Source organism: Athene noctua, chromosome 2 (genome assembly GCF_965140245.1).
Source record: "Athene noctua chromosome 2, bAthNoc1.hap1.1, whole genome shotgun sequence".
In the NCBI taxonomy this organism is placed as follows: Eukaryota; Metazoa; Chordata; class Aves; order Strigiformes; family Strigidae; genus Athene; species Athene noctua.
In genome coordinates, this window is record NC_134038.1 from 166,695,399 (window position 1) to 166,719,293 (window position 23,895).

General features: G+C 44.1%; 3 protein-coding genes across 8 annotated transcripts in view; 2 read left to right on the forward strand and 1 right to left on the reverse strand.

The window, feature by feature from the left end:
- Positions 1-13,503, forward strand: part of ALS2CL (ALS2 C-terminal like) — a 49,876-nt gene extending 36,373 nt beyond the window's left edge. For all 3 annotated transcript variants that reach the window (XM_074901064.1, XM_074901066.1, XM_074901065.1), the window contains exons 15-26: positions 1,142-1,219; positions 2,790-2,917; positions 4,125-4,298; positions 4,861-4,954; positions 5,514-5,671; positions 7,132-7,200; positions 8,154-8,327; positions 9,213-9,255; positions 9,618-9,679; positions 10,760-10,909; positions 12,002-12,098; positions 12,387-13,503. In XM_074901064.1, the coding sequence (XP_074757165.1) occupies positions 1,142-1,219; positions 2,790-2,917; positions 4,125-4,298; positions 4,861-4,954; positions 5,514-5,671; positions 7,132-7,200; positions 8,154-8,327; positions 9,213-9,255; positions 9,618-9,679; positions 10,760-10,909; positions 12,002-12,098; positions 12,387-12,458 (1,299 nt within the window). In that variant the 3' untranslated portion in view covers positions 12,459-13,503. The remainder of the gene's footprint in view (positions 1-1,141; positions 1,220-2,789; positions 2,918-4,124; positions 4,299-4,860; positions 4,955-5,513; positions 5,672-7,131; positions 7,201-8,153; positions 8,328-9,212; positions 9,256-9,617; positions 9,680-10,759; positions 10,910-12,001; positions 12,099-12,386) is intronic.
- Positions 13,504-13,563: 60 nt separating this feature from the next.
- JMJD4 (jumonji domain containing 4) lies at positions 13,564-22,243 on the reverse strand. Of its 2 annotated transcripts, none has more exons than XM_074901067.1 (7): positions 22,131-22,243; positions 21,030-21,626; positions 20,271-20,436; positions 19,022-19,147; positions 18,058-18,325; positions 17,192-17,338; positions 13,564-16,476 (listed from the first exon to the last, which is right to left on the reverse strand). In XM_074901067.1, exons 2-7 carry the CDS (start codon positions 21,292-21,294, stop codon positions 16,165-16,167), a joined length of 1,284 nt encoding a protein of 427 aa, XP_074757168.1. In that variant the 5' UTR covers positions 21,295-21,626; positions 22,131-22,243; the 3' UTR covers positions 13,564-16,164. The 2 variants fall into 2 exon arrangements, with proteins under 2 accessions (XP_074757168.1, XP_074757169.1); XM_074901068.1 differs by having other exon boundaries at positions 21,874-22,218.
- A 58-nt stretch (positions 22,244-22,301) lies between these two features.
- The window catches only part of SNAP47 (synaptosome associated protein 47), a 31,483-nt gene continuing 29,889 nt past the window's right edge, over positions 22,302-23,895 (forward strand). The window contains exons 1-2 of one of the 3 annotated variants that reach the window (XM_074901072.1): positions 22,803-22,954; positions 23,723-23,836. The gene's annotated coding sequence lies outside the window, so the exon portion shown is untranslated. Of the gene's footprint in view, positions 22,349-22,802; positions 22,955-23,722; positions 23,837-23,895 lie in introns of those variants that run through there. The other 2 variants (XM_074901070.1, XM_074901073.1) reach the window with 2 other exon arrangements.

Below are 23,895 nucleotides of genomic sequence, written 5' to 3' on the forward strand. Positions count from 1 at the left end.
GCGTGGCCAGCAGGGACAGGGAAGGGATCTGAGCCCTGTGCTCGGCACTGGTGAGGCCGCCCCTCGATGAGTGGGTTCAGTTTTGGGCCCCTCACCCCAAAAAGGCCATTGAATGACTCGAGCGTGTCCAGAGAAGGGCAACGGAGCTGGGGCAGGGTCTGGAGCACAGGTCTGCTGGGGAGCGGCTGGGGGAACTGGAGGGTTTAGTCTGGAGAAGAGGAGGCTGAGGGGAGACCTCATCGCCCTCTACAGCTCCCTGACAGGAGGGTGCAGAGAGGGGGGATGAGTCTCTTTAACCAAGTAGTAAGCAACAGAACAAGAGGGAATGGCCTCAAATTGTGCCAGGGAAGGCTTAGACTAGATGTCAGGAAGCATTTCTTTACAGAACGGATTGTTGGGCGTTGGAATGTGCTGCCCAGGGAGGTGGTGGAGTCCCCATACCTGGAGCTGGTTAAGAGTAGAGTCGACATAGCGCTTAGAGGGATATTGTGTAGTTGGGAACGGTCAATGTTAGGTCAATGGTTGGACTGGATGATCTTCAAAGTCTTTTCCAACCTAGACGATTCTGTGATTCTGTGAGTGTCTGTTCTGCTTCTTGGTGCTCCTTCCCTGAAATGTGCAACTACTGTAAGCAGCCAAGGGAGTTGGGAGATAATGGGACAAGTCATTTAATGAACGTTTAGGAGCAGCTCATTAAAGCCCCATTGACTGCACAGAAGGGAATAAACTAATTCTACATAGCAGCTGCCTTCCTCTTTTTTCTTATCTTTAAAACAACGACACGATTGCCTACAGTCACCTAAACGTCATAGGATTGGGAGGACCAGGAGCTTGACCCATATGGCAATTCTTGGTGACTGTTCTTAGAACAGGAACCTGCCTTTTGTTCCTTCTTCTAGGGAAATAAATTGTTGTTTAAAACCTCCTTAACTACCCAGGACTTCTGTGTGCAGTGATGCCTAATGGGTTATCTCTAGAGTATCTCTTTGTTTTTCTCTTGAGCATTGCAATGACATGTTGGGCTTTCAGAAAGATTCTGAGCCTGCAGCCCATAAATAGTCCAAGCCAGGCTGTTTCTAGATTAATTTGAGCAGATAGGAAGTTAATGTAATAAATTCACTACTTCTGCTTTCAAACGAAGGGTTCTGGGATTCTGCTCTTGGAAGATGACTCTGTCTATGAAGGGAACTTCACAGAAGATCTAACATTTGTTGGAAAGGTGAGCACTTCCTTCATCTCAGCCTTTCTATACGGTTGCTTGCTTTCCACAGGGTTGATGGATTAATCGTCAAAGTTCATACCCTGCCACTCTACTTCCTTCAGTCCCCCTAAAGAGAACATTTTCCTGGGTTTTGTTTGTTGTGGTTTGGTTTTTTTTTTCCATTTGTTTGGTATTTTGTTTTGTTTTGTGTTTTTTTTTTTTTTCTATTATCAGTCCCATTCACAGAAGAAAGGATGCAGCTGAGAGACTTCAAGTAGCTGGGGGCTTTGTGCATTGTTTTGATTTTTACTATCTTGTTTACTTTGAGGGTTTGGGGTTTTTTGTTTTTCTGTGGGACATTTTTGGCTGTGCCTCACAGCCGCTGTTGGGATGTTTTTATATTCTTAGAACAAACGTTTTAGCCTTTGTAGTGCTTGGGAACACAGGAAATGATTTACAATCCAAGCAGAGTTGCAGTACCAGCACTGCACTAACGTAACCGAGACGCTAACATAACTGAGGGATCTTGGAGGCTTAATTTTGCAATCTGGATGCTGCACTGACATGTTCAACATTTTGTGGTTGATCTTCAACAGAAATATCTGGTCAAAGTGCTCGTAAAGAGTTCTCTGCCCACTGCAGAGAAAACTAGTCCTCCGGCTTGTTACAGAGATCTATGATGAGTCTGACAGGAAGTGTATGGTTCTATCAGAATGAGTGGATGTCAAAATAGACACAATAGACACTTGGTAACGATTACAAATGAGCCCTGTCATTTACTCATTTGTCATGGGAGGAAGAGTTTGTCATCACCTTCTTGAGCCAGAAGACTTGGGGTAGATTTTGCAGAAACTGATTATAGGGCTTAGATACCGCTTCCTCCAAAATTAATGTTTAGTTTTAGTGGTTAGTCTATAAAATCTGTTCTTTAAAGATGGAGTGCCTCCTGCTATTAGCAGTGAGGGCTTCAGGCTTGTAGTTAAAGCCAGACTAGTTACGATATTGTTTGGCTTTGGATTTGATTTAATTAAAACTTCTAATTTTGAGTCAAGCTACTGCATGTCTTCTGTAGTTGCCTCAAGAGACTTTAAGGTTTTTCTTGGTAGCAGCAAACATATTGAAAGCATTTATGGTGAATATCATGTGATTCTGCTTACCTGTGAGGCCAAACTTGCTTGTGTTTTTAATGAGCGGAGGAAAAACAGAGGAGAAATTGAAGTTTTGTGTGTTCACTCTAGGTTAGAAATAACTATATTGTCAAATTTAAGCCAGAAAATTTTATAACTCAAGATACCGGGTATTTGTAAAGCGTAATGTAAATGTTTTACTCTGCAGTTGTGGTGGTCTTTCCCCTCTAGAATCCTATGTGTGTCATTCAGTAGCAAGGACATGTTTTCTTCAGTGACTGCCACCTTAATGACTCTATTGCTTCGGAAGATGAAAATGTGCACCTCCATGCTGGAAGATGTTCTTGGTCGCCGTTTCAGGAGCTGGCTCTGTTGAAAAGAGAATTTTGAGATCTCGGTCCAGCTTCTTTCCTCTCTCTAATGAGATCTTGGCAGAATAACCCTTTATTTCTCTATTGCAGGGAAAACTGTCATTTGCCAATGGCTTCATTTTGGAGGGAACCTTTACTAACAAATCGGGCCAAGGCCTTCAGACGCACGGCATCCTGAACACTTCAAACGAGCAGCTGGATGACCGGATAACCAAAATGTGAGCAACAACAGCTGACTTCTTGGGTCATGGCTTGTATTTTGACTCTACCTAGGGGAGTACTGGATCGAACCCTACAGGGACCAAGGCAGTCCTTTGCCTGAAAGATTTGATCTTAAAAACTGGTTTATATGCAATGAAAGGAGAAAAAGAGAGCACAGTTTGTCATTTAATTTTAACGCTGCATAGGAAGCAGAAACTAGATATTCTACTCCCGTCCTGCCACCATCCATATACTCCCATCCTCAGACTGGAGAGAGTTATGGAGGCGTAACATTTTCAGTGACTTGTGCATGTATGTGTGCATGCACACATTCATTTCTTTGTGTACACACAGACAGGTCTGAGGCTATACAAGCAAAGGTGGGCTGCTAAAATGCATCACTTGCTCCTTTCCTGTCCCTCTGTGCTACTACGTGAATATTACCAGCTGATACTCTAGAGGTAGGAAAGCTCAAGAAGCTCTGAAGGGCTTGAAGGGGGTAGTGCTCTACGTGGAGCCAGGATTAGAGCTTTACCGGTCATGATGCTGCTTTGGCAGGCCATGGTGCAAATGCAGGGCAGGAGCAGCTGAGCTGAAGCTATCAGGCCACATCCTTTGGTATAGACTCTTACTCTGAGGGCTGAACCCTACAAAAGGATGTGCTGGTTGTCAGGGTGGAGAGCCTAGGTTCAGCTGTTTTAACCCAAATCATTGAGTCTCAGTGGGAAAGACAGCTGCCTGTCCTCTGAGAGGAATTCCTCCCCCAAAATCCGGTTTAATTTCCTTTTCTTTCCTCTTCAAAACATTTCCAGTCCAGCAGAGTATCTGTGTTGCAGAAACAGCTCCTGTTTCCTGTGTTGTTCAGGCAGCAATAGCTACTGGTGGAGGTTGCTCAGCTGTCTTCTTGCCATCAGTCTTTTCTGCAGGGTTGCACTTGAAATAGTCTAAATTTAGAAACATCCATAAGTGGAGCAGAAAGCCTGTGATCACTTCACCAGCAAAGATCCAGATTATAGATGTTCCGTGCACCAGGAATTATTCTTCACCCAAAGTATCTCCTTGAGCTGTTTTTCACTGGATTACCAGTTTAGACACTGCCATCTTTCTCGGCTCCCATAGTTCTTGTGTTAATATCCGATTCTAGAGAACCTTTCATATTTGAAGGTAGTCTGAAATATTTGAGGAGGGACACAGAAAAGCATAATGCCATGTTATGTTTTACAGTCAGCTGGGCCTTGAGGAGTTCCCTGTGGAGAAGAGATGGAGGGGAATCTATGACCAGTTCCTGGAGTTCATCCATTCTGGTTGCAAAGAAGAAACAGAGGAGTCTTTCACAGGGTTCCACATACAAACAAGCAAGGAGCTGAGGAAGTCTCAGGAGTACCTCTTCTGCCAAAAGTATGAGTATTGCCTGCCCTTGTTGCAACAGAGGAGCCCATTTGTGTAGAGAGAATAGTGGTTTACTTTAGGGTCTGCCATGTGTTAAAGTTATAAAGCCAAGCGTTATCCAGTTGTTGCTGCTTATGAAATCAGAGGATGAATTCTGAGTCTGAATTTAAGGTTGTGCTGTTTAGACTGATTCTTACAAGAGAAAAGTTGGATGGGATTCATTTGATTAAGTGTAAGCGTCTGCACGTGACCCAGTGATTGCTTCCTCCTCCTAACTGACATCATCAGCTGATGCAGAGCAAACTCATCTCCTTTAAGAAAATATTTTAAATAGATAAGACGAGCATGTGCAGGATGCAACTGAGGCTGGTTGTAAGGCGACCTGAAGGTGAAGAGTTTAGATAATCACAGGTCTTGTAAGTCAGTGGGGCAATTCCATTGAAAAGGGTGGAGAAAAATTCATTTGTTCTAATACTCTTACCTGCACCCTTGGTATCCACCTGCAGTACCACTTGGGATTTATCTCAGTGCTTCACTGTGTGATCTTCCATCCTCGCCTCTCATTTTTCAGGGGTACTGAGGATGTGTCCTGGAAGACAGAAGATATTCTTGAAGAGCTTGTCCAGCACCAGGATATGGAATCACTACAGAGTTATTTAGAGAAGGTAAAGTTTAAAATCAAAATGATCCATGTCTGCCCACCAGCCATGGACACAGTTAGCACATATAGCATTGCCAGTGACTTCAAGAGTCTTCCCTAAACTATGTGTGAGTACCTATGTTTGTGAAGAAGAGGGTTATCCTTCAAGCTTTTTGGACACTTACTTTATGTACAGCTATACAGGCCAGGTAGTGATGATAAAGCTTCACTCTTGGTTCTCAAACTGTGTCAGGGAATAACCAGCTGCTAGAAATGTCTAATAAACTTCCATGCACTCTCAGTAGTTGTTTTTTCACTCAACCAGCCTTTCCCTGAAGCAGCCTTTGCTCTCTCTTCAATATCACAGCAAATATCATCAGAACAACAATTCTACTAAGCACATTTCTGCCTAATAATGGGAGGAGGATAGGCTTGTGGAAGCAAATATCGACCAAAATTATAGCTGGTTACCTCTAGGCTTGTTCTCCTTTGCTGACAAGAGAAGGTTGGGTGACGTTTCAGTGTTATCCTCTACTAATGGCAAGGGCTGACTTGTAAAATTTAATATTTTCTCTATCATGTAGGCATTGAAGTCTTCCCTGCACCCGCTGGGAAAGCTGCTGAAGGCCTTGACGATAGCTTTTCAGGCAACATATTCTGGGATTGGGGCCAACAGACATTTGCTGACTATGGCACAAGAGGAAGTCAAGTACTATGCAAAGAAAATATGGGAGTTTTACCAGTAAGTCAAGCACACTGACACCTTCCAACGGGTATGAGCATAGAGGGCTTGTGGAATAGACCATTGGGATCACTTTTTCAGGTGACAGGGCTGCTTTATTTCACAGCCGATTTCCTCAGAGAGTTGTTTCAGAATGGTGGTAGTTAAAAAGTTACTTACAATAACTGGGGTCATACAGACCTAGAAAACTTTTATTGTGCCCATTGCTCAGTACATGATCCAGGGGCTTTAATGTGACTAAATCTCACTGAGTTACGTTCTCGATGAGATGTTGCCCATAATAAGACTTTGTTTAGACGAGCACAGATATGAGCAAGAAACCTCACTAAGTAACAAGGACAGTGAAGTATATCAGAGCACAAAAAGGTGGTGATCGATATCTATTTTGAATGGAAAATAGCTTAAGCTTAACATGCCTCAACTCAACAGGAGTTCAGAACATGCAGTGTAAGCATGTTGTTGAGGCTTGGCTGATGTGGGTAAGTGACTGTAAAATGAGGTTTTCGGTTGTGTGGGTAATTAAGGACTGGATCAAAGGCATGACTGGGGTCTTGTTGCTGTTTGAATATCTTTTAGGAGAAGATAGAGGAAATGACACAGTAGGCAGAAGTGGCAGCAGAATGCTGCCTCTAGCTGCACTCAGGGTTGTATTGCCTTAAAAATAAGAGATTGGATAAAAGCTCTCTTATCAGCGTAGCCTTGTGTGCTTGAGGAAGGCTGCCAGCTCTGTGATGAGCGGTTGTCTGTCCTGGAGCAGTACAGCTGATGGGAACAAGGCAGATTTGATTCAGTTCATCTGAGCTGTGTTCATGAGCAGTACAACAGAAGAGTATAACCTCAGCACTGGTTCGTGTTGAAGGCTCTTCTGAGCTCAGTGCATACCTTGGAAATTTTGCTTCATGTCTCAAGACCTTTCAGATGCAGTGTGAGGAGGGAGACCCACTTTGCTCTGCTGTGCTCCAGCTAAATTTCCTAGGCTGATACTTCCATGCCAAAAAAAAAAAGGCAACTTCTCCCTAATCCCCATTTTGAGATTATGAAGTTTTGGCCTGGAGATATCAAGACAAACCTAAGCTACTTTTTCAGACTATGAACATCCTCTAATGTTCACAGATGAATTAGAGAATTGGTTGGTATGAAACCTCATGTCCCTTAAGTGGAAATACAAGGAGATGGTGTTCAATGCAGACCACAGTTAGGATCTCCAGAGAGACCACCCTACTCTTCAGAAGCTCTGGAGATTTTTGAAACACTTATTCATTCCTGGCAGCTTCTGCTGGTAATAGAGAAAACCCTCAAATAGTGGAACTTGATTACTGAAACAAAACTGCAAGGATTACAGAGAGTTTTAATAATACCCTACTTGATTCTGGGACAGCTGAGCACCTCACTTGTGAATAACAAATTACCCTTAAAAGAAGGAGGAAGGGAACTAAACCTTGGTTCTGCTCCTGTTTTAGGGGTTTGCTCCATCTGGCACTGGAACAGAAAGGCCAATTGCCCTCAAAGTGTATGGATGAAGATACAAGGTATGTGTCACCACTTGTTTAATTTTAAGCCGGTTGGACATACAGGGTATCTCCTAAAATACATTAAGTGCTGAACTGATTGCCCATTTGAGTCAGGTTTAGTGCCCACACTTAGTCTCTGAGTGCAGAGCTTTCAGTAGTTCTGCCTGAGGCATGACAGCAACTTCTAATCATGTTCTATAGCATAACAGAGTGATGGGTTGGGGGTGTGTGTGGTACACAGCCTGGCAGGATTACGCACACGAGTTACTGTGCAGTAGCATGGTTATGTGTGAGGCAGCAGTCCCAGCACTATGATGGGCCTTGCGTTAGTCCCAGGAACTTGTTCCTTGCGGGGAACTTCCATACCAGCACTGAGAGAAAGGCAAGCCTGGAAATAGGGAGTACAATGTGGGCAATGTGGCAGAGGAGGTAGAAGACGTGATGTTCCTGGAATAAGAAGGTAGGAATAATTGTGTGAGACCCAGGTTTAGGGGTTTTGGGGATGGGAAGAAGCATCTTTGTTCAGCTGTGCCCATTTGGTCTGGATTTCTCTTTGCTGTAATGTGCAGCCATCCACACATGAATGAATCCAAGAGGTTGGTGGAATGGTAAGCAGCTGCAAGAGGGCTTTATCTGAATTTATTTTGTCTTTTAAGAAATAACAAATGCTTTACTTATACTGCTCAGAAAGAACAGCTGGAGATAGGTCTTTGGTGCTCCAGGTTTCTCCCAGTGACTAAGGAGATCTTGTGGAGAAACAGTACCCTGCACTTGCATCTCCAGCTTGTGAGCGCATGCATGAGAGTGTTATATAGGTCACTACTGTCCAACTGTGACATTGAACTTGAAGGTGGAGGGGACGGGATAACAAGGAGGACACCTTGCAGTCTCAAAAGCTGTCTCTTCCGTTGTGAGCCGTGTGGTTCAAGGTCATAGGTCTCACTGTAGGACTCTGCTTTTCTCTGCCATAGTGATGAGAAGGCATGCAGTGTGGTCCTGCCGCTGATCTTGCCCTGCTTCTACCCTGAGCTTTTCATGCTCTACATGCTCTACCACGAGAGAGAAGATGATCTCTACTGCCAAGGGATTGTGGACCTAAGTCTATTTCCTGACATCAAGCTCCTAGAGTTTCTGGATGTGCAGAAGTAGGTGACATTTTTTCATCCCAGGCTGCAGCCCCGTGACACCAGTTGGGAAGGTAGAAGCCAGAAAAAGCTTTGATGGCACGAGAGGAAAGGACATATAACCTGTTCCTGGGTCCATCATTGCCTGTAGCACTGAAGCTTTTCCTAGCCTGCCAGAGGATGTCCTGTCATGCAGTGCCTGCAGTTCTGTCTGGAAGGACAACACTGACTAGTGGGAGGCTGCTATTATCTATACTAATTTTTCATTTTTGTGTAGCAAAAATCTTTTGTAGCTCACCAAACAGATGGTTTGCTCCAACTCGGGAGCAATCAGACAGAGTTTATAAATGTGTCTTAAGAAGAACTATAGTCCATCCAATGGTATCTGCTGTAACAATGTAGGCACACAGTCCCAAGACAGGAGCCAGATGTTTCCTTCATCCATTCCTGCAGCTAGATCCATCTTTGGAAGTGATACGTGAGGACCAATGACTCAGACTCAAGAGGCATGTGAGCTTTGCTAGCACAGCTCAAGGACTTAAGGAGGGTAGTAGGATGCCCAGAGTCTCAATTTGGCAATTTGATTTCTCAATTTGGCAATTTGATTTCTCAGTCTGGCAATTTGATTCAGTCTAGACTCAGTGAGAAGAATTGAATCTGAAAGTACCAAAACACTCCAACGTTTATTACTGGAGCCTCTGTGACTAAAACGAACCCAGGTTAATAAGTCTAAGCTATTAATTCTTCCTACAGCAGTGTAATGAGAAGAGCAAACTCAGCCTCATGCACCTACAAGACTTTAGCATCACCTTAAATGAGGAGATAAAAACAGTCAAAACTGACTGAGGGTTGAGTTAAGACATGGGCACCTGCCTTCTAAATGTTCTCTCTGTAATCTCCTTTCAGGCACCTCTGGCCCCTGAAAGATCTCACCCTGACAACGAACCAGGTAAGAAATAATGCTAAGACCTATCTTTGGTGTGTGAGTGAGATGGCACTGGGGCTGTGTGTTGGTGCTGGCTAACGATGGAGCTTCACCTAAGTAACCACAGGGCAGACTGTACTCAGAAATCAGACCTACATGACATGTGTTGATTAGTTATGGTCTGTAGTTACTGCGTAATGAATTTTCCATGGATGGGGATATGAGCTTTGCATAGGATGGCTTTATAATGCTCTGCTCGGTGATATTTCAGACACTGGTGTTTGCCTTCTGTTCTGGGCAGAAAACATGCTTATTGGGAGTCCAGCTGTGTGGTGGCTCTCAGAGAGATACTCTTACAGAGGCCCAACCCTTTGTCTTCCTTTCAGAGGCGGTCCCTTATCAAAGACAAGTGTTTCCTGTCTGCCACAGAGTGTTTGCAGAAGCTGATGTAAGTCATTTTCCATCGCCTCCAAGCAGGGATTTTCTGTTTTCTGGGAAATGCCATAAATTTACACCTGTTCACAAAAAGCATTTCTGCGTCAGCCAGCAAGATTATTTAAAGAAAAGTTGTTTGTGGTATTATTTCTGTTGAAAAGTAACATCTATAGAAATATTTTTTCCCCCCTAAAAAAAATCAAGACAATATCGATCGTGTTTCAGTGCAACCCTCCTGGGGCTAATATCTCCCCTTAATTTTTCAGAGATATTCCTAAGTAAAATCTGACTTTAATGAAATGGAGTTCTCTCATCTCAGTGTGCACGCAAATTGGGCCTGGCTGTGACTGCCTGGTCATGAGAGAGCCCATTGCTCTGGACACATGGAGCTACATGAGGGTTATCCTTCCAGTGTGACACCCCAAGGTGTTAATGTAGCAAATCAGTCTGATTTAAGAAGCTCAGCTTGATTTATTGGCTTGAAGTCCGGTCTAGGAGATGGTACTGCAGTAAGGAGTGGGAGGGAAGTTAAAGGGGGGCAGGGAAGTGTTGTGAGATCCATCAGACAGGAGCTCTCAGGTCCCTAAGTACACTAGTCCTGGTGAGAGCCTCCCTATGGAAGCCAATGCGACTTCTCTTCTGAGGAGGGCAGCAAAGGCTACGTGTACCTTTGTAGGACGTTACGGGCAGAAAAAACAACCTTATAAATGTGACAACTGTTATTAGTCCCTTGGCAGAACTGCCCAAAGTGTTTTGTCCCATGCTTTGTAGCTTTTCTTTTAGGAACCAACTTAGCTTAGTCCTGTCTAAAATGAAAGATTGGCAGTAGGGTGAGCAGGTCATACTCAGGAAGACTCAAGGTCCATCTGGATGATGTTACATCCTGGTGATGCCTCCTGGCACAATCTTCTTGACTCCTTTTTTGGTGCAGACATTTGAGATGATTGATGGACTTTATTTGTAGTGACAGTCTGCTCTGTATATATATATATATATATTTATTTATTTTTTTTTTTTTTTTTAAGTTATGCTGCTTTATCTCTTTAGCTGTGTAGAGGAAGCATCTTTGACATGGCTGTTTTCATACTGACAGTACCACAGTGGATCCCCGGGAGAAGCTGGTGATCCTCCAGAAGACATATGAAGAGATAGAGAGCACAGTGTCCCGGGTGGTAGAGAAGGACTACAGGCTTCCCATGGATGACCTCTTGCCCCTACTGATGTATGTTGTATCCCGAGCAAAGTAAGTGGAAGCTTTTAATTTCCCAGTCCCGTTGTTGTGTGATACCTCAATCAGAGAAAGGATAGCCATATTTCCAGGCCAGATAGTTTAAGTGAAAAACTGTGGTTTGTGTTTTAACATGCTTTTTCCTGAGCTGTATTGATGTTTCTTGTGTGCTACTGTCTGCCAGCTGTGGTGTGATGGTGTTGGCCATGATACAAAGTGCCTAGGGACTTCCTGAGTGTCCAACTCCTATCCGAGAGGATAATTCTGGGTTGTCATGGGAAATGCAGTCTTACCTGCACCTCAGATTACTGTAGAAAATAGGAACATGAAGCCTTTGAAGGCCAGTTCTTGATGCCTTCAAGGCATCATTTATATATCATACATCTTCTATTGTCCATTCTTAATGGGGCACTGTGATTCAGGCTGGAGACTAGGAAGGTCTTTTACACTGATTATCTAGTAATTAAAACTTTCCTGTGTAGGAATGACTGCAAACGTGACATGTTTCTGCCAAAGACGCTCTGTCTGTGCTGCTTTCACTGTAACTGCAGGAACCTGCTTACAGCCAGTAGAATGAAACTTTTTTCCTGGCAAACTTGAGTCAAAATCCTTGACTGACTTCCTGGATATGCTTGGTCTCCAAACAAGGGTGAAATGTTTAAACCTGGGGCCATGAAAACCAGAAGTGGTTGTTTGGTTTGGGTTTTTTTGTGGTGGTTTTGGTGGTTTTGGTTTGGGTTTTTTTTGTTGTTGCTGGGGGTTTTTTGGTTTTGTTTTTTTTCTTTTTTCCCTGCAATCACATTGGATGATACAGTTTTGTTTGCTAGTCAGCTTTTTTGACTGTAGATGAGAGGAGTGGAATAAGAGAGACTGAAAAATGGAGGAGTCGAAATTTTCTTATGACTGAACTTTTTTGCTGTTATCCAGTCATAGTGGATACGTCAAAGGACTCCGCTTCCAGAAGATCAAGGTGATGCACAGGGAATCGGCAATGGACTTCCAGATCTGTGCCGCCTCCTCTCCATAATCCAATTTCAAACATACACCCACAAACACTGGTGCCCAGAGATTTGTTCTAGGTGTGACTTTTTTTTTTTTTTTTCCTAGAATCCAGCACCTGGGAGCTGAAATCCATCTGATCAGAGACTTGATGGACCCTGCCAATCGAGGAGGACTGTACGACTTTCTGCTAACAGCACTGGAGGTAAGGAAATGTTTTCAACAGTGACAGCTGTTAAGTTGCAGTAGCCTTTCTGGAATAGTAGAGATCCTGATGGGCTATACTCTCATTTAATTTTAGAGAGCTGTTTATATGCTCAGCACAGGAGGTTATTTTCCTCCTAGTCTAGAGAATATGCTTAGTTTGTTTAGAATGCGCAGATTTAATCCTGCCTTTGGGGGCAGTATAGCTTTGCTTTGTGTGCAAGAGACCAGATTTTGGCCCCAAATCCCAACATTTTTTCCATAATGGCTTGCTTTTTTCCTTGCCCAGTCATGCTATGAACACATACAGAGGATGAGACTCCACCAAAGAGAGAACTACCATGTGACTCACAGCTCCTGAGCCCAAGGACCTGAAGGGAGCCTCCTCCCTGATGCACTTTCTTGACCAAACACTGTTGGATGAAGAAGCAGTCATGTCACTGCTGTTCTGGCTGTCTTTAAAAAGGGAAGAACGGGTATTTATCAGATGAGGGTTTCTTGCTGGCTTTTCTTTTCGACTAGCTACGATTGCAAAGCACAGACATACGGATGCTTTGGGCTAAAAGCCTTCAATATGCAACCTCAGCTTGTGCTTGGCAATCTCTTTGTGGAAAAGTGACCAAGGTTTCTTTTGCCCTGTAGTTTTATTTCACTCCCCTGCAAACAGCAATCTGCCTTGAAACCTGTTCTCTCAGATGTCGTGTTTGTTTTGCACTGGAGGACAAACGTAAGGGAGATTGTATTATAGAAAGCGGTCAAATGAAACCACAAGAACTATTTTGGTGGGACTATTTGTGGTTGGCAGAAATGTGGCATGGACAGGAGAGGCCATCTCCATGCTCCTAAACAACCTGTTCCTGGATTGAGGTGGCTTTTTCTGCATCCCTAAGAGGCAGGCTTTTCCATTCCTCTTCCTACCCATGCCAAACTCCATACCTCTCCATCGCATTGTAAAGCTGCTATTGACTAACTTCCTTGTTTTATAATACTTACAATTGTATGTATATTTATACCCTGCAGACTCCTGTTAAACCTCAGGGATATCACACTTGCACCTCGAACACACCAGTGCTGCTTTGTAATTCCACACGGGTTCATGGGTGCCCAATAGAAAGGAGAGATGTTGTCCCAGGGTGAGGAATCTCAAATCCTGGTGAGAGAAAACATAAAACTAGCTGGCTTTCTGCACTGACAGAGCTGCAAAAACCCTGTTTTTTCTGAGGTACACAACTATGTGCTGACAGACCACCCACTGATACCAGTGGGGTACCAATCAGATTAGAATCAGGCTGGGTTTTACTCTGCCTTTATATAAATAGATATTTGGTATCTTGTTCCCATCAGACAAAACCAGTAATGTCTGAGTTGCATATTTAGAGCAAAACCTCTTTTTAACTAGATTTGTCCTGCTTTTTTTTTTTTTTTTTTTTTTTTTTTTTTTTTTACAGTTTGACTTTAAATTATCCAGGTCTTTGACTTCAGAAACAAAAACAAAACTCTACAGGCTGTTTCCTCCTGTTTATGACAAGTATTATGCTTTAATAAATAGTACACTTATTACAATAGTTAATATATTGGTATGAGAGTAACCTAATATATGTTTTACAGTAACTTTGTTTTTAATAAAGCTGTTTAATTTTTAAGAGAGATTCCAGGCTTTCATATTTCTTATTCCAATCTTGTTGCTGTCTTCAGGCATTTGGGAATTTGCCTTCCTCTCTTTAACTTTAGTAAATATGTGGCTCCCTTACCGCCTTGATCACTCATGGGAAGGGAGAATTTGAACTACAGATTAGCTTCCTAATGTAATTTTAAGAAAGACTGAATCAATAAAACTGATTTTTGTGCTTCTGTTCCCTGCCAAATCAGTAAGGAGAATGTGGCTTAGAGGTTTAAGATGATTTCCTGCAGTTAAACTATTTTTTACCACATTGCCTTAGCAGGCCTTATGAAAGAGGGCTGTTACACATCTTCAGAGGTGCAGATGCTGTGGTGCAAAGACAGCTCAGGTGAAGAGAAAGTGACAGAGAGTAGTTGAGATCCACCTTCCTTCACTTCAACACCTCTTTAGCCACACTACCACGCTGGCCTAGTTTCTTCCTTCCTTAACTATATTCTGCAGGGAAGGGGAACAAACTGCAGAAACGATGCCTCTTCCCTGAGAACTGCTGCCCTGATTGTTGCATCACAGCAAACTCACGCCGTCCGTCAGACTGAGGATGTAGTCTGCTGGATAGTATCATGCCTAAACTGATGCTGGGTATGTTGAGACTACTGGGTTCTTGGTGTAAAAGTTAGACTTGAATTTTTGCTGGTTTCACACAGCAAAGCCAGGCAGTTCCAGCTTCATGGGACATGAAATGAAAACTACTGTTCATCTAAACAAACCCTTTATAAAATTGCAGTGTTTTAAAAGTGGTTGGTGCCTATACCAGCATGCAGCGAGACTGGGGAATACAAGACCAAAAACATGCTTTCACACCAATACACTGATTGTCAGCTTTAAACCCTTGCTCCTCACCTCTATGAAATCTCACCTTACTCATGTAAGGCAGAAAGCTCCAGCTGCCTGTCTTTGAGAATGTAAACAGCCATAAGTAACAGCTGTGAACTTTTAATTTCAGAGTTGCTTAAAACTGGCAGTTTTCCAGTCTAAAGAAACACCCTGCCAGAAGGCTGAATCACTGAGATGTAGTCACAGCTGTTAAAAAAAAAAAAAAAAAAAAAGTCTGTTTTCTCCATACTGCATTCTTTCATGCTCTAGGTTCTTAATTTTAATTTCAGGTACCACTTCCTACTCAAAATGCAGAACGTCTACTAGAAAATAGGACATGCAAAACGCATACATGTACAAACTCCACAGGATTATCTAGAAAACAACACGATTTTTCAGCCCACTGAAGATTTCTAGTATTGCACTTTCTAAACATATGGTTATTAGTTGCTCTTACTGGTCATCTGGCTGAAAATTGAGGAGGTTCTTGAGCTATAATTCAAGTGAGCCCTAAAGGGGCAGCTAAGGTAACAGTGTGCAGCCATTTGTGCTTCTAGGTTCTCTCAGCAACCAGTAAAAGCAAGAGGGATACTTGACGGGCAATACTCTTTTAGCCCAAGGGTAGCATTCAGGTTGCAAATTGTGCTGTGTAACCATGCAGTAGTGCTATTTGGTGTGTTAACAGCATGGCTTTTTTTAGGATATAACATGAGGCTACTTGCTAGCTTCCTTGATTAATCGAATCTCTGCTTGATAAAGTACTGCGCCTTGAAATAGCGTGTGGAAATGTGAGAGTACATTCAAGTTCCTCCTTTTGAGCTGGGGCGGATCACATGCTTAAATTATTGGTGGCAGATTTGCTATCTGCACTAGTTTGCACTCAGGACTCCAGCTTCCTGATTATTCCATTAAATTTAATCCTGCAGGCCCCTGGAGCAGTAAGAAGGCTGACCCCACCCAAGACCTTCAGTTTTAGAGAGATACTGCTGTACAGGACACGAGTACAGTCAGCTCTTCCACATCTAAGCTACAGCTACTGAAGCAGCTCAGGCCTCAAGGGAAGCTGTCACATCCCCTAAAAAAAAAATAAATAAAAAATCTGAACTGCACCTGGAAGCAGGACAGGTCTTAAGCTCTGCTTTGCCTGGTCACAGCTAAATTAGTTTAAGTGCTGGAGTCTGCAGTGCAGGTTTGCTGTCTGAACACAGTGGTCTCAGAAGCAGAGGGAATATGCTACAGACCACTGCAATCTCAGTATTTAGCCTGGACAGACCTAAGCTTGCTCCACAGAATTTCTGTTGCCCTCCCCTGAATGCACACTCACCAGCAGGGCTCATAAGCTCATACTACCATGATTTGGGTTTTTCCTTCATCTGAGATATTTTTCCTGTCTAATTACTCTAGATACTCAAATGCTGTCAACTTAAGAAGTACTTAGTCTTCTTACTAATGTACTCTCTCCCCACTCTATATTAAGGCTCTTTGTACAGCTATTAAACAGGCAGGAGTCAGTCTTCTACAAACACCCATTTTGCAAAAGGTTCATTTTACAAAGATCTGAATAAATAGGAAGTTAGAGTAGCGCTGTATCTATTGCTGCTTTCAAGTGGTGGAGCAATGCCTCAGGAGGTGGAGAAAGTGACGTCAGGTCTAGTTTCTTGAAATCTTCATTAGCACTCAATGATGTTAACACCTTCACAGTCCTCTTCAAATCAAACACTGCGTGGAGCATGCCCAAGGTGGAAATGGCAGCTTTTGGAGTGTTCTTTGCTGAAGCTTCATCATCAAGGCCATTTTCCAAGACAGAAATCCTGTTCTCTGCAATAATTTTGAGGAAATTGTAGAACTCCTTGTAGTCTATACCCGTGCAAGACTTCATGATCAACTAGGGGGAAAAAAAAAATAACCAGCATTGAAATGGAAACAACTCTCTTACTTATAGTAAGAATTACAAAAACATACTGTATCAAGCTAGTATCTGAGATCATAAGTAACCATGTTTAATCATATTTTGGCAAATCCCCTATGGCACTAAAATTCTTTACCTTACTTGAAATGCCACTAGCCCCAAAAGCAACACCCTGTTTCTTCCAAGTACTAAATGACTATATTTTTTGAAACTCTTTTTGAAGGATATCAACCTAGCAGCAGCAACAACAGCCTCCAGAAATAAACTTTTAAGATTTTGGAAGCATCCAACACTGCTCAGTAGAGTTACATGTTCTGAAAGCATCACTTTGCAGACACAGAAACTGGCTGCCGCCTTCCCCTTAATTTTGCTTGTTTCAGATTCACTGTTTTGTCGTGAATTGTCTTCAAACCAGTTCTTCTGCGTGGGGTCTGTCTTATCGGTTCTTTTGTTTACATGAAAAAGCACTTATATTTTATAAAGGGGAACATAAATATTACATAAAGGATTGACCTCAATGTTAATGCTGCAAAATGAAGTTATCACCAGTTCCTACTTTCTAATGAAACGTACTAATTCCAGGTATGAGGATAAGGACTTTTGTGTCTTAGAGGTCTAATAAGGTGGTGCAATGCACCCTTGAAATATCCTCTAATAAAAGAGTCAGGCAGTCAGCATCATGTCGTTATACCTGGCATTGTAGATGCCAATCATCCATGGGGACTTTCCACTCACTGATTTCCCGCTGGACAGCTGCTAATTCATCCTGCAGGAAGCACCACATTATAGCCACATTGCAGCCATTCACCCAGTTGTGGTTAATGGAAATGGTATCCTCCTGGAGGAGTAATTTAAATGGTTATTAGGCTTTACGTAGGAAAGTGCAAGAAAATAGCTGTAACATCACTGATGTTGAAAAATGTAAAATCGTATTCCTCAGCAAGGGAAATGCTTCTCTGGCATTACTACCACCACTGTGCTGAAAGGCTTTCTCTTTCTAATGTCCCTGAACAATCAGATCTTGTTTCACTCAATAAACTGGCAAGTGTCTCTAGTTCCTCCGTCTGAGCACACCTTTTGAGAGCACAAAGGTGGGAGAAGGTGCTGGGGAGAAAGGAACAAGGTGGTTAATTTTGGCTTGTAATCACGAAGACCAAATTGTTAGCATTTTCCATTACTAAATTACAATTTAGAGTTAGAAACCAAGCCTTACCATAAGTCTGTCTCACCTAGCATCCTATTTCTCAGTGACTAGTAGCATCTAATGATGAAAAGCGTAAGAAAAGCGGGTGCAGACATCTTCTTCAGTTGTAGTACACTCTTCTAGCTTCTAGTGGCCAGTGACCCAAGGAGTTTATGAGTTCAGGCTTGCTTTTAGCCATCATCTTGAGTGGCCACTGATAGACCTTTCCTCCATGAATCTCTCTAAACTTTTTGCAGCCCAGTTAGACATTTGGCACCCACAACACGCTGTGGCAATAAAGGTTTGATCTGATTCATGCCTGCTGCCTGATTATCTCTCTCTGTTATGGAAAAAGTTGGTGTCAGCTATTTTACCAGATTGTAAACTTGATGATGCCACCCACTGGGGATGAAGACTATCTCCCCTGCTTCCTGCACAATTTCAACAGGGGGTTGACTTTGGTTGTAGCGAGGGTAAACACTCCTGTCCTGAAGACCAGGTGCAGTCACGTCAAAGGGCAAGTTGCCATGGCGGTCTTTCAGGTACTCCTCCTGTCCTGCAGGGTACAACAGCCATTTCTTTCTCCCACATATATTGGCTGACCAGCTGTAGGAACGGAAGACATCAGCGTGGAATGGAGTCCTGTGGGACGAACCAGAGGTTTAAGTAAAGACAATGCCTAAAAGCTGTTAGTTGAACTGAACTCTGAGAATCAGACATGCACGCAGAAATCAACCTTTACTATGCAAACCTAATCCCAAACTGTCATCCTCTTAATTTATTTTTGACTGTTTTAAATATTTAAAGGCCATTATACCTACATAGTATTGCAGTGTTTTACGGCCTCCGTGCGTCTCCATCAGTTAGTTTTGAATCCCTCCCACAAATGCCTCAATGGCAGGAGAGGCTGTGATGTGAACTGATGAAGATACTGTAAATGCAACTTTATCACTAACACTGGACTTAAATTTTCACCAGCAAAATATTTGATCCACACATCAGCGCCCCCTCCGAGGCCCCTGTTGACTCTGCAAATTGCAAGTAGCTGATGAACCCCGGGGAGTTTCTGCTCTAAAATTTCTATAAGCTAGCTGTCAAGTTTTGCTGATTTTGTGTGCACAGTTCAGGGCTTTTTGAAGCATGATAGCATTTCAGCTGACTGCATAAGGAGAGCTCACATCCAGAACCAAATGAGCTGCTTGAGAAATAAGGCTGGCTGAGTTCAGGTACACCACTACACAGTACAGCCACACTGCCTCCACAGCATGATGCTATTCTGGAGGACGGTGTGATAATCCCCTGTAATATTAATCTTAAAAAAACCCCACACTGCCTTACCATGAACCTTTAGGTCCCATGTAGACGAAGCGATAATCATCCACAGCTATAGCATCCCAGTATTCATTCAGCCAGTCGGATGAGAAATACACAGGGGTTGTATAAACATCTTGCTCGGGGAAAGCTCTTAAAAAGATAATGGGTTGGAAATTGGTCTCAGAAAAATGCAACATTGCTCCTTCTACCTCAGTTTCCAAAACCCAGATGCAAAGACAAATCAAATCTCTAGAAAGGCATTAATACTTAGCTGCTATCTCTTTTATATCACTGACAACTCTGAGTTGTATGAAAAACACATGCAATAGTGCTTTTTTGTTTCCTGGGAAAGCTGTGAGGGTTAACTGCTCTTTGGGAGACAACTAATTATGGCAAGGACAGTTCCTAATAAACATTCTTTTCAGATGAGACACCAGCAAGACTGGCTGTCCAACTGGATGACACGTTGAGGTTGTGGGGGTTAGGAGGGAAGCCAGGCTGTGGGATTTTGGCAAGTGTGTGGCCTGCTCCCACAGGATTTGCTGCCCCTTTCCCACCCCAGGCTGCATGTGCAGACTTTTTGCACCAAGTCACAGCACCGGTGTCTGCAAAAGCAGACAAACAGGGAGGCAGAGACTGACAAATTTCCTCTATTGTAAGTGACTGGCACACTCACAAATGAAAACAAGAGCTGATCACAAGGAATTTGGATTAAGAGCCTACATTTAAGGAGGAAGAGATTTGAGTGAAAAGACATAAAACCCTAAACAGACACGGTGAATGGCATCCACCTCACAAGCAGCAGACTGGAGAAGGAAAGCCAGAACAGGGTGAAGAGAACTTTAACAACTGGGAAGGTTAACAGAAAAGAAAACGGATAATAAAGGATGACAACTCACACATGCTCACTGAATTAAACATAATTAGAAGTGTCTCCCTTCTTTTTAAGAATTAAAGTTTGCACTGCAGCAGTCAAACAAAAGCCAAAGCTTCCAGGCACACTGTTTCCACAGGGATAACATACAGTCATATCAAACATAGATGAAAAGCTGAAGAATGTCAGCTTCTTCAGAAAACAATGACCTGTTTAAGGATCTTGTCGTGTGAAGTACACCAAGAAAAGTGCAGGATAACACTGATATTTTGGTGGCCACTTGCTAACAAACAGCACCAGTGGTTTTTAAATGCTCTGTCGTTAGAAAATGAGCATTAAGGCTCCGCAGCAGTTATTTGCTGTGGGTGGCATGCAGGGGTTCCCACAGTGCTCTCTTACCTGCTCAGGTGCCAGTCCTTTAGATAAAGGCACCCTCGGGATGACCGGTAGTCATTTTTAATGTACTCTTTCCAGTAATTTATATACTCCTTGAAGGGAAGCTGCTCCTTCGGATTAGAATTGTACTCCTTGACATCACAGTTGGCAACAGGTACTACAGCTTCTCCTGAAATATAAACTCTTTGAGCCCAGGTGGGGACAGAATAAGCAATGCTGAAACTGAACTGCCTTAACCTTATCCACTGCAGCAGCCTCTAATATCTGGGTCCTATAATGCCAAGCATGGTACAAACACAAGAAGCAACAATCCCTACCCCAGCTCGCACTCTCAACGCCATCATTTGAGGCAAAAATGAATCTGAGTTATTCATGTTTAGTTATTTAACATCACCTGAATTTTCCTCTTACACTACATTAGGATTGGGATATTGATTCCTATTAAATATAGTAACATTTTACCACCTGAAGAGATGTTTCACTGTAACTACAGAATACCTGCCCCTTGCCTGGAGAAAGTATCTGGCTGCCCCTCTGGTTAATGTTAAGCAGGTATATAAGTTGGTATGGTTAAACCATACAACACTTTTTGTTTTATTTCAAAACATAAAGTGTGAGTATGTATAGAAAGTTAACGTATTAACTTAGAAAAAAAGTCTGGACTTGCTTGGATTTGTCTAGCAGTTCCATTCTGAAGATTAAAAATAAGACAATAATTTAGCATACATGTTTTAATTAGGTATTAAAAATGCCATGACTTACCAAACTTCTGCAGAAGGTAATCAAAGTTAGGCTTTCCATCCCAATTAACCCAATTTCTCCTGCTGCCCCAGTCTTCAGTGAATTTAGCTGAGAAAATACAGGGATGATTGGGAATCAAATAATCCCGGAAAAAATCCGAGTAGGTGAACGATTCTACTTTTTCAATAAAGTCAACGTGTCCTCCGGGGAGGCAGAATGCACCCTGAGATGAACTGCTGTAGTCACGAAAAAAGGCAGTGGAACAGGCAAATGTTGCCCTGTCCATGCAGCCTGGATACCCTTCCTGGCTTAGCCAAGACCAGATGCTAGCCTGTTATGCTATGGCAAAAATCCTGCCTGAAAACATGATTTGAGTCTCTAAATCCATGAAAACCTCACAGGAAAATATAAATGGCCAGAGGTGAAACAAGAAGCCGTGCAGCTGCATCCCACCACATTGGGCTAATTAGGATCTTCCATAGGTTATAAAGTTTAATGCTGGTGGGATATCTGACAACAAAGTCACCCTACGGATGGTGAAGATGTTGCTTTTTCCTTGTCACCTTCTTGCTAGGGCGACCACGCTCTCTGGGGACGACCAACGAAGGCTGGTTCCTTCTAAAACAGCAGAAACATTAAATTCAGTGGGATATCCCTGCTAAATGAATTCATTGTGGGGGTGAAGGAAACCCCCTAAATATTTGGGGTGCTGGGAAACTGCTGCAGCCCAGCGACCGCACTGGAGCTCACCCTTTTGTCAGGAGATGTTATAAGATCTGGTACCACCCACCCTCCCCGGGCTTTTCGTTATGGGCCAGACAGAAATTACAGGTAAGGTAAATGATAGTGAACAAGAGGGAGGTACCTGGGAAGGGAAGAGGCCCGAGGGCAAATGAGGCCACATGCCCTGCAGAGGTGGGCTTCGGGAGAGGGGAGACACCGAGGGCGAAGGGGAGACCAGGGGGCTCAGAGGTAGAAACGGGGCCGCCATGAGGCGGTTGAGCTCTGGGCAGGGGGGGGACCCGGATGCTACAGGGCGCCGCACACGCCGTCCCCGCGTCGGGCTCTCGGTGCGTCCGCGGCCCGCGGAAGCCGAAAGGACAGCGGGGGATGGATACTCACCCCCGCCGCCCGCGGGGCAGGACCCCGGGGAGAGCGGCGGTGGCGGAAGGGACGAGCCCCCGCGGCCGCTGGCGGAACCTCAGCGCTCGGCGGGCGGGACTCGGGGGAGGGGGGAGAGAAAGGGAACGCACCGGCGCGCGGCTCAGCCAATAGGAGCGGGCGGCGGGCGCAGGCGCAGAGCGTCCGTCCGGGGTCGCTCAGGGGCTGCGCCGGAGGAGGTGGGTGCGGAGGGGGCGCGGGGGGGCCTGAGGGGGCCTGAGGGCGCCTGAGGGCATGGGGGAGGCTGGGAAGGGTGTAGCGAGGCTCGGAGGAAAGGTGGAGGTTGGTAGGGTCTGGGTAGGGGTCTGGGAACGGTGGTTTGGCCTAAACTGGAGAGGAGGGTGAGGATGGAGAGGTTGGGGCTTGGCCTGGGGAGGGATGGGGATGGGGGTCTGGCTTAGAGGTGGTGGAGTTACGGGAATGGAGATTGGGGTGTCATCTGGCTTAGAGGAAACGTGAACAGGGAGAGGGGGTGTGGGTCTGGCCTCGGGGGGAGGAATGGGGATGCGGGTCCGGCTTAGAGGTGGTGGAGTTACGGGAATGGGGATTTGGGACTCGTCTGACTTAGAGAAAGGGTAAACATGGAGAGGGGGTGTGGGGATTTGAATAGAACAGACTATTTCACCTGGGAGGGACCCACAGCCATCATTTAGTCCAACTGCCTGACCAGTTCAGGACTGACCATGTTGGTAAGGGCATTGTCCAAACGCCTCTTCAACACTGACAAGCTTGGGGCATCGGCCACCTCTCCAGGAAGCCTATTTCCGTGTTTAACCACCCTTTTGGTAAAGAAATGCTTCCTAATGTCTAGGCTAAACCTTCCAGCTTTGAACCATTCCCATAAGTCCTATCACCAGATACCAGGGAGAGGAGATCAGAGAGCTCTCAAGATCAGTTTGCCCTAGAGTTGTGGCAGAGAGAGAGATGCAGATTGTGATGGAGCCTGGCCTAGCAGTAAGGGGGAGGAAGATTTGGGGTGACTGACCTATGGTTTTTCCTAGTAAGACTAGAGAAAGAATGGGATCTCTGCTGGTATTGGGAAAAGGGCGGGGACTGGGGGAGGATCTGGTGTAGCAGGTGACTGTGTTGGTTTTGGGGTGAGGAGGAGGAAGAAGGCTTTGTACTGGGAAAAAGGAAAAGAAAGGGATGGAAGTGTTTTTTTTGAGGGAATGGAGTTCTAGCTTGGGGTGAGGAGGTAGTCTTAGGGATGGCATTGGGGAAGGAAAAGGGAGCAAGTTGTGAGAGGAAAGAAGGGGGATGGATGAGGGTTCATCCCTGATGTGGGGCAGGGTACCCTAGGGGTTCAGGGGAGAAAGGTTTGGGAAGCGTAGATGTGTCTGTGTTTTGGGTTGGAGAGGTTGAGACAGCATCAAGATTGAAAGGAAGGCTGATGAGGTTTAACCTGGATGCTGTAGGGGCTAATGTGGGTTAAAGGGTGGGAACTGAAGCAATCCCACCCTTAAATGTATTTGGGAGAGGTTGGGGCGACTTTGGTCTTTCTAAAGTTGTTTTGTATCAGAAATGGAGTGGGATCAAAATGTTTTTTTCCACAGAGGAATGGAAACATGTTGATGTAGAGAAGCCCCTCAGTCTTGAGTTGTTCAATGGGGATCAGTGATCTTTTGAGACAAGGGGCACTGAATTTCTCTGTGTGCCATAGTAAAGAGGTACTGTGTGTTTGCCTGCTGCACCTCTTGGGAGGGTCACCCCTGTGTGCTTTGTGTCT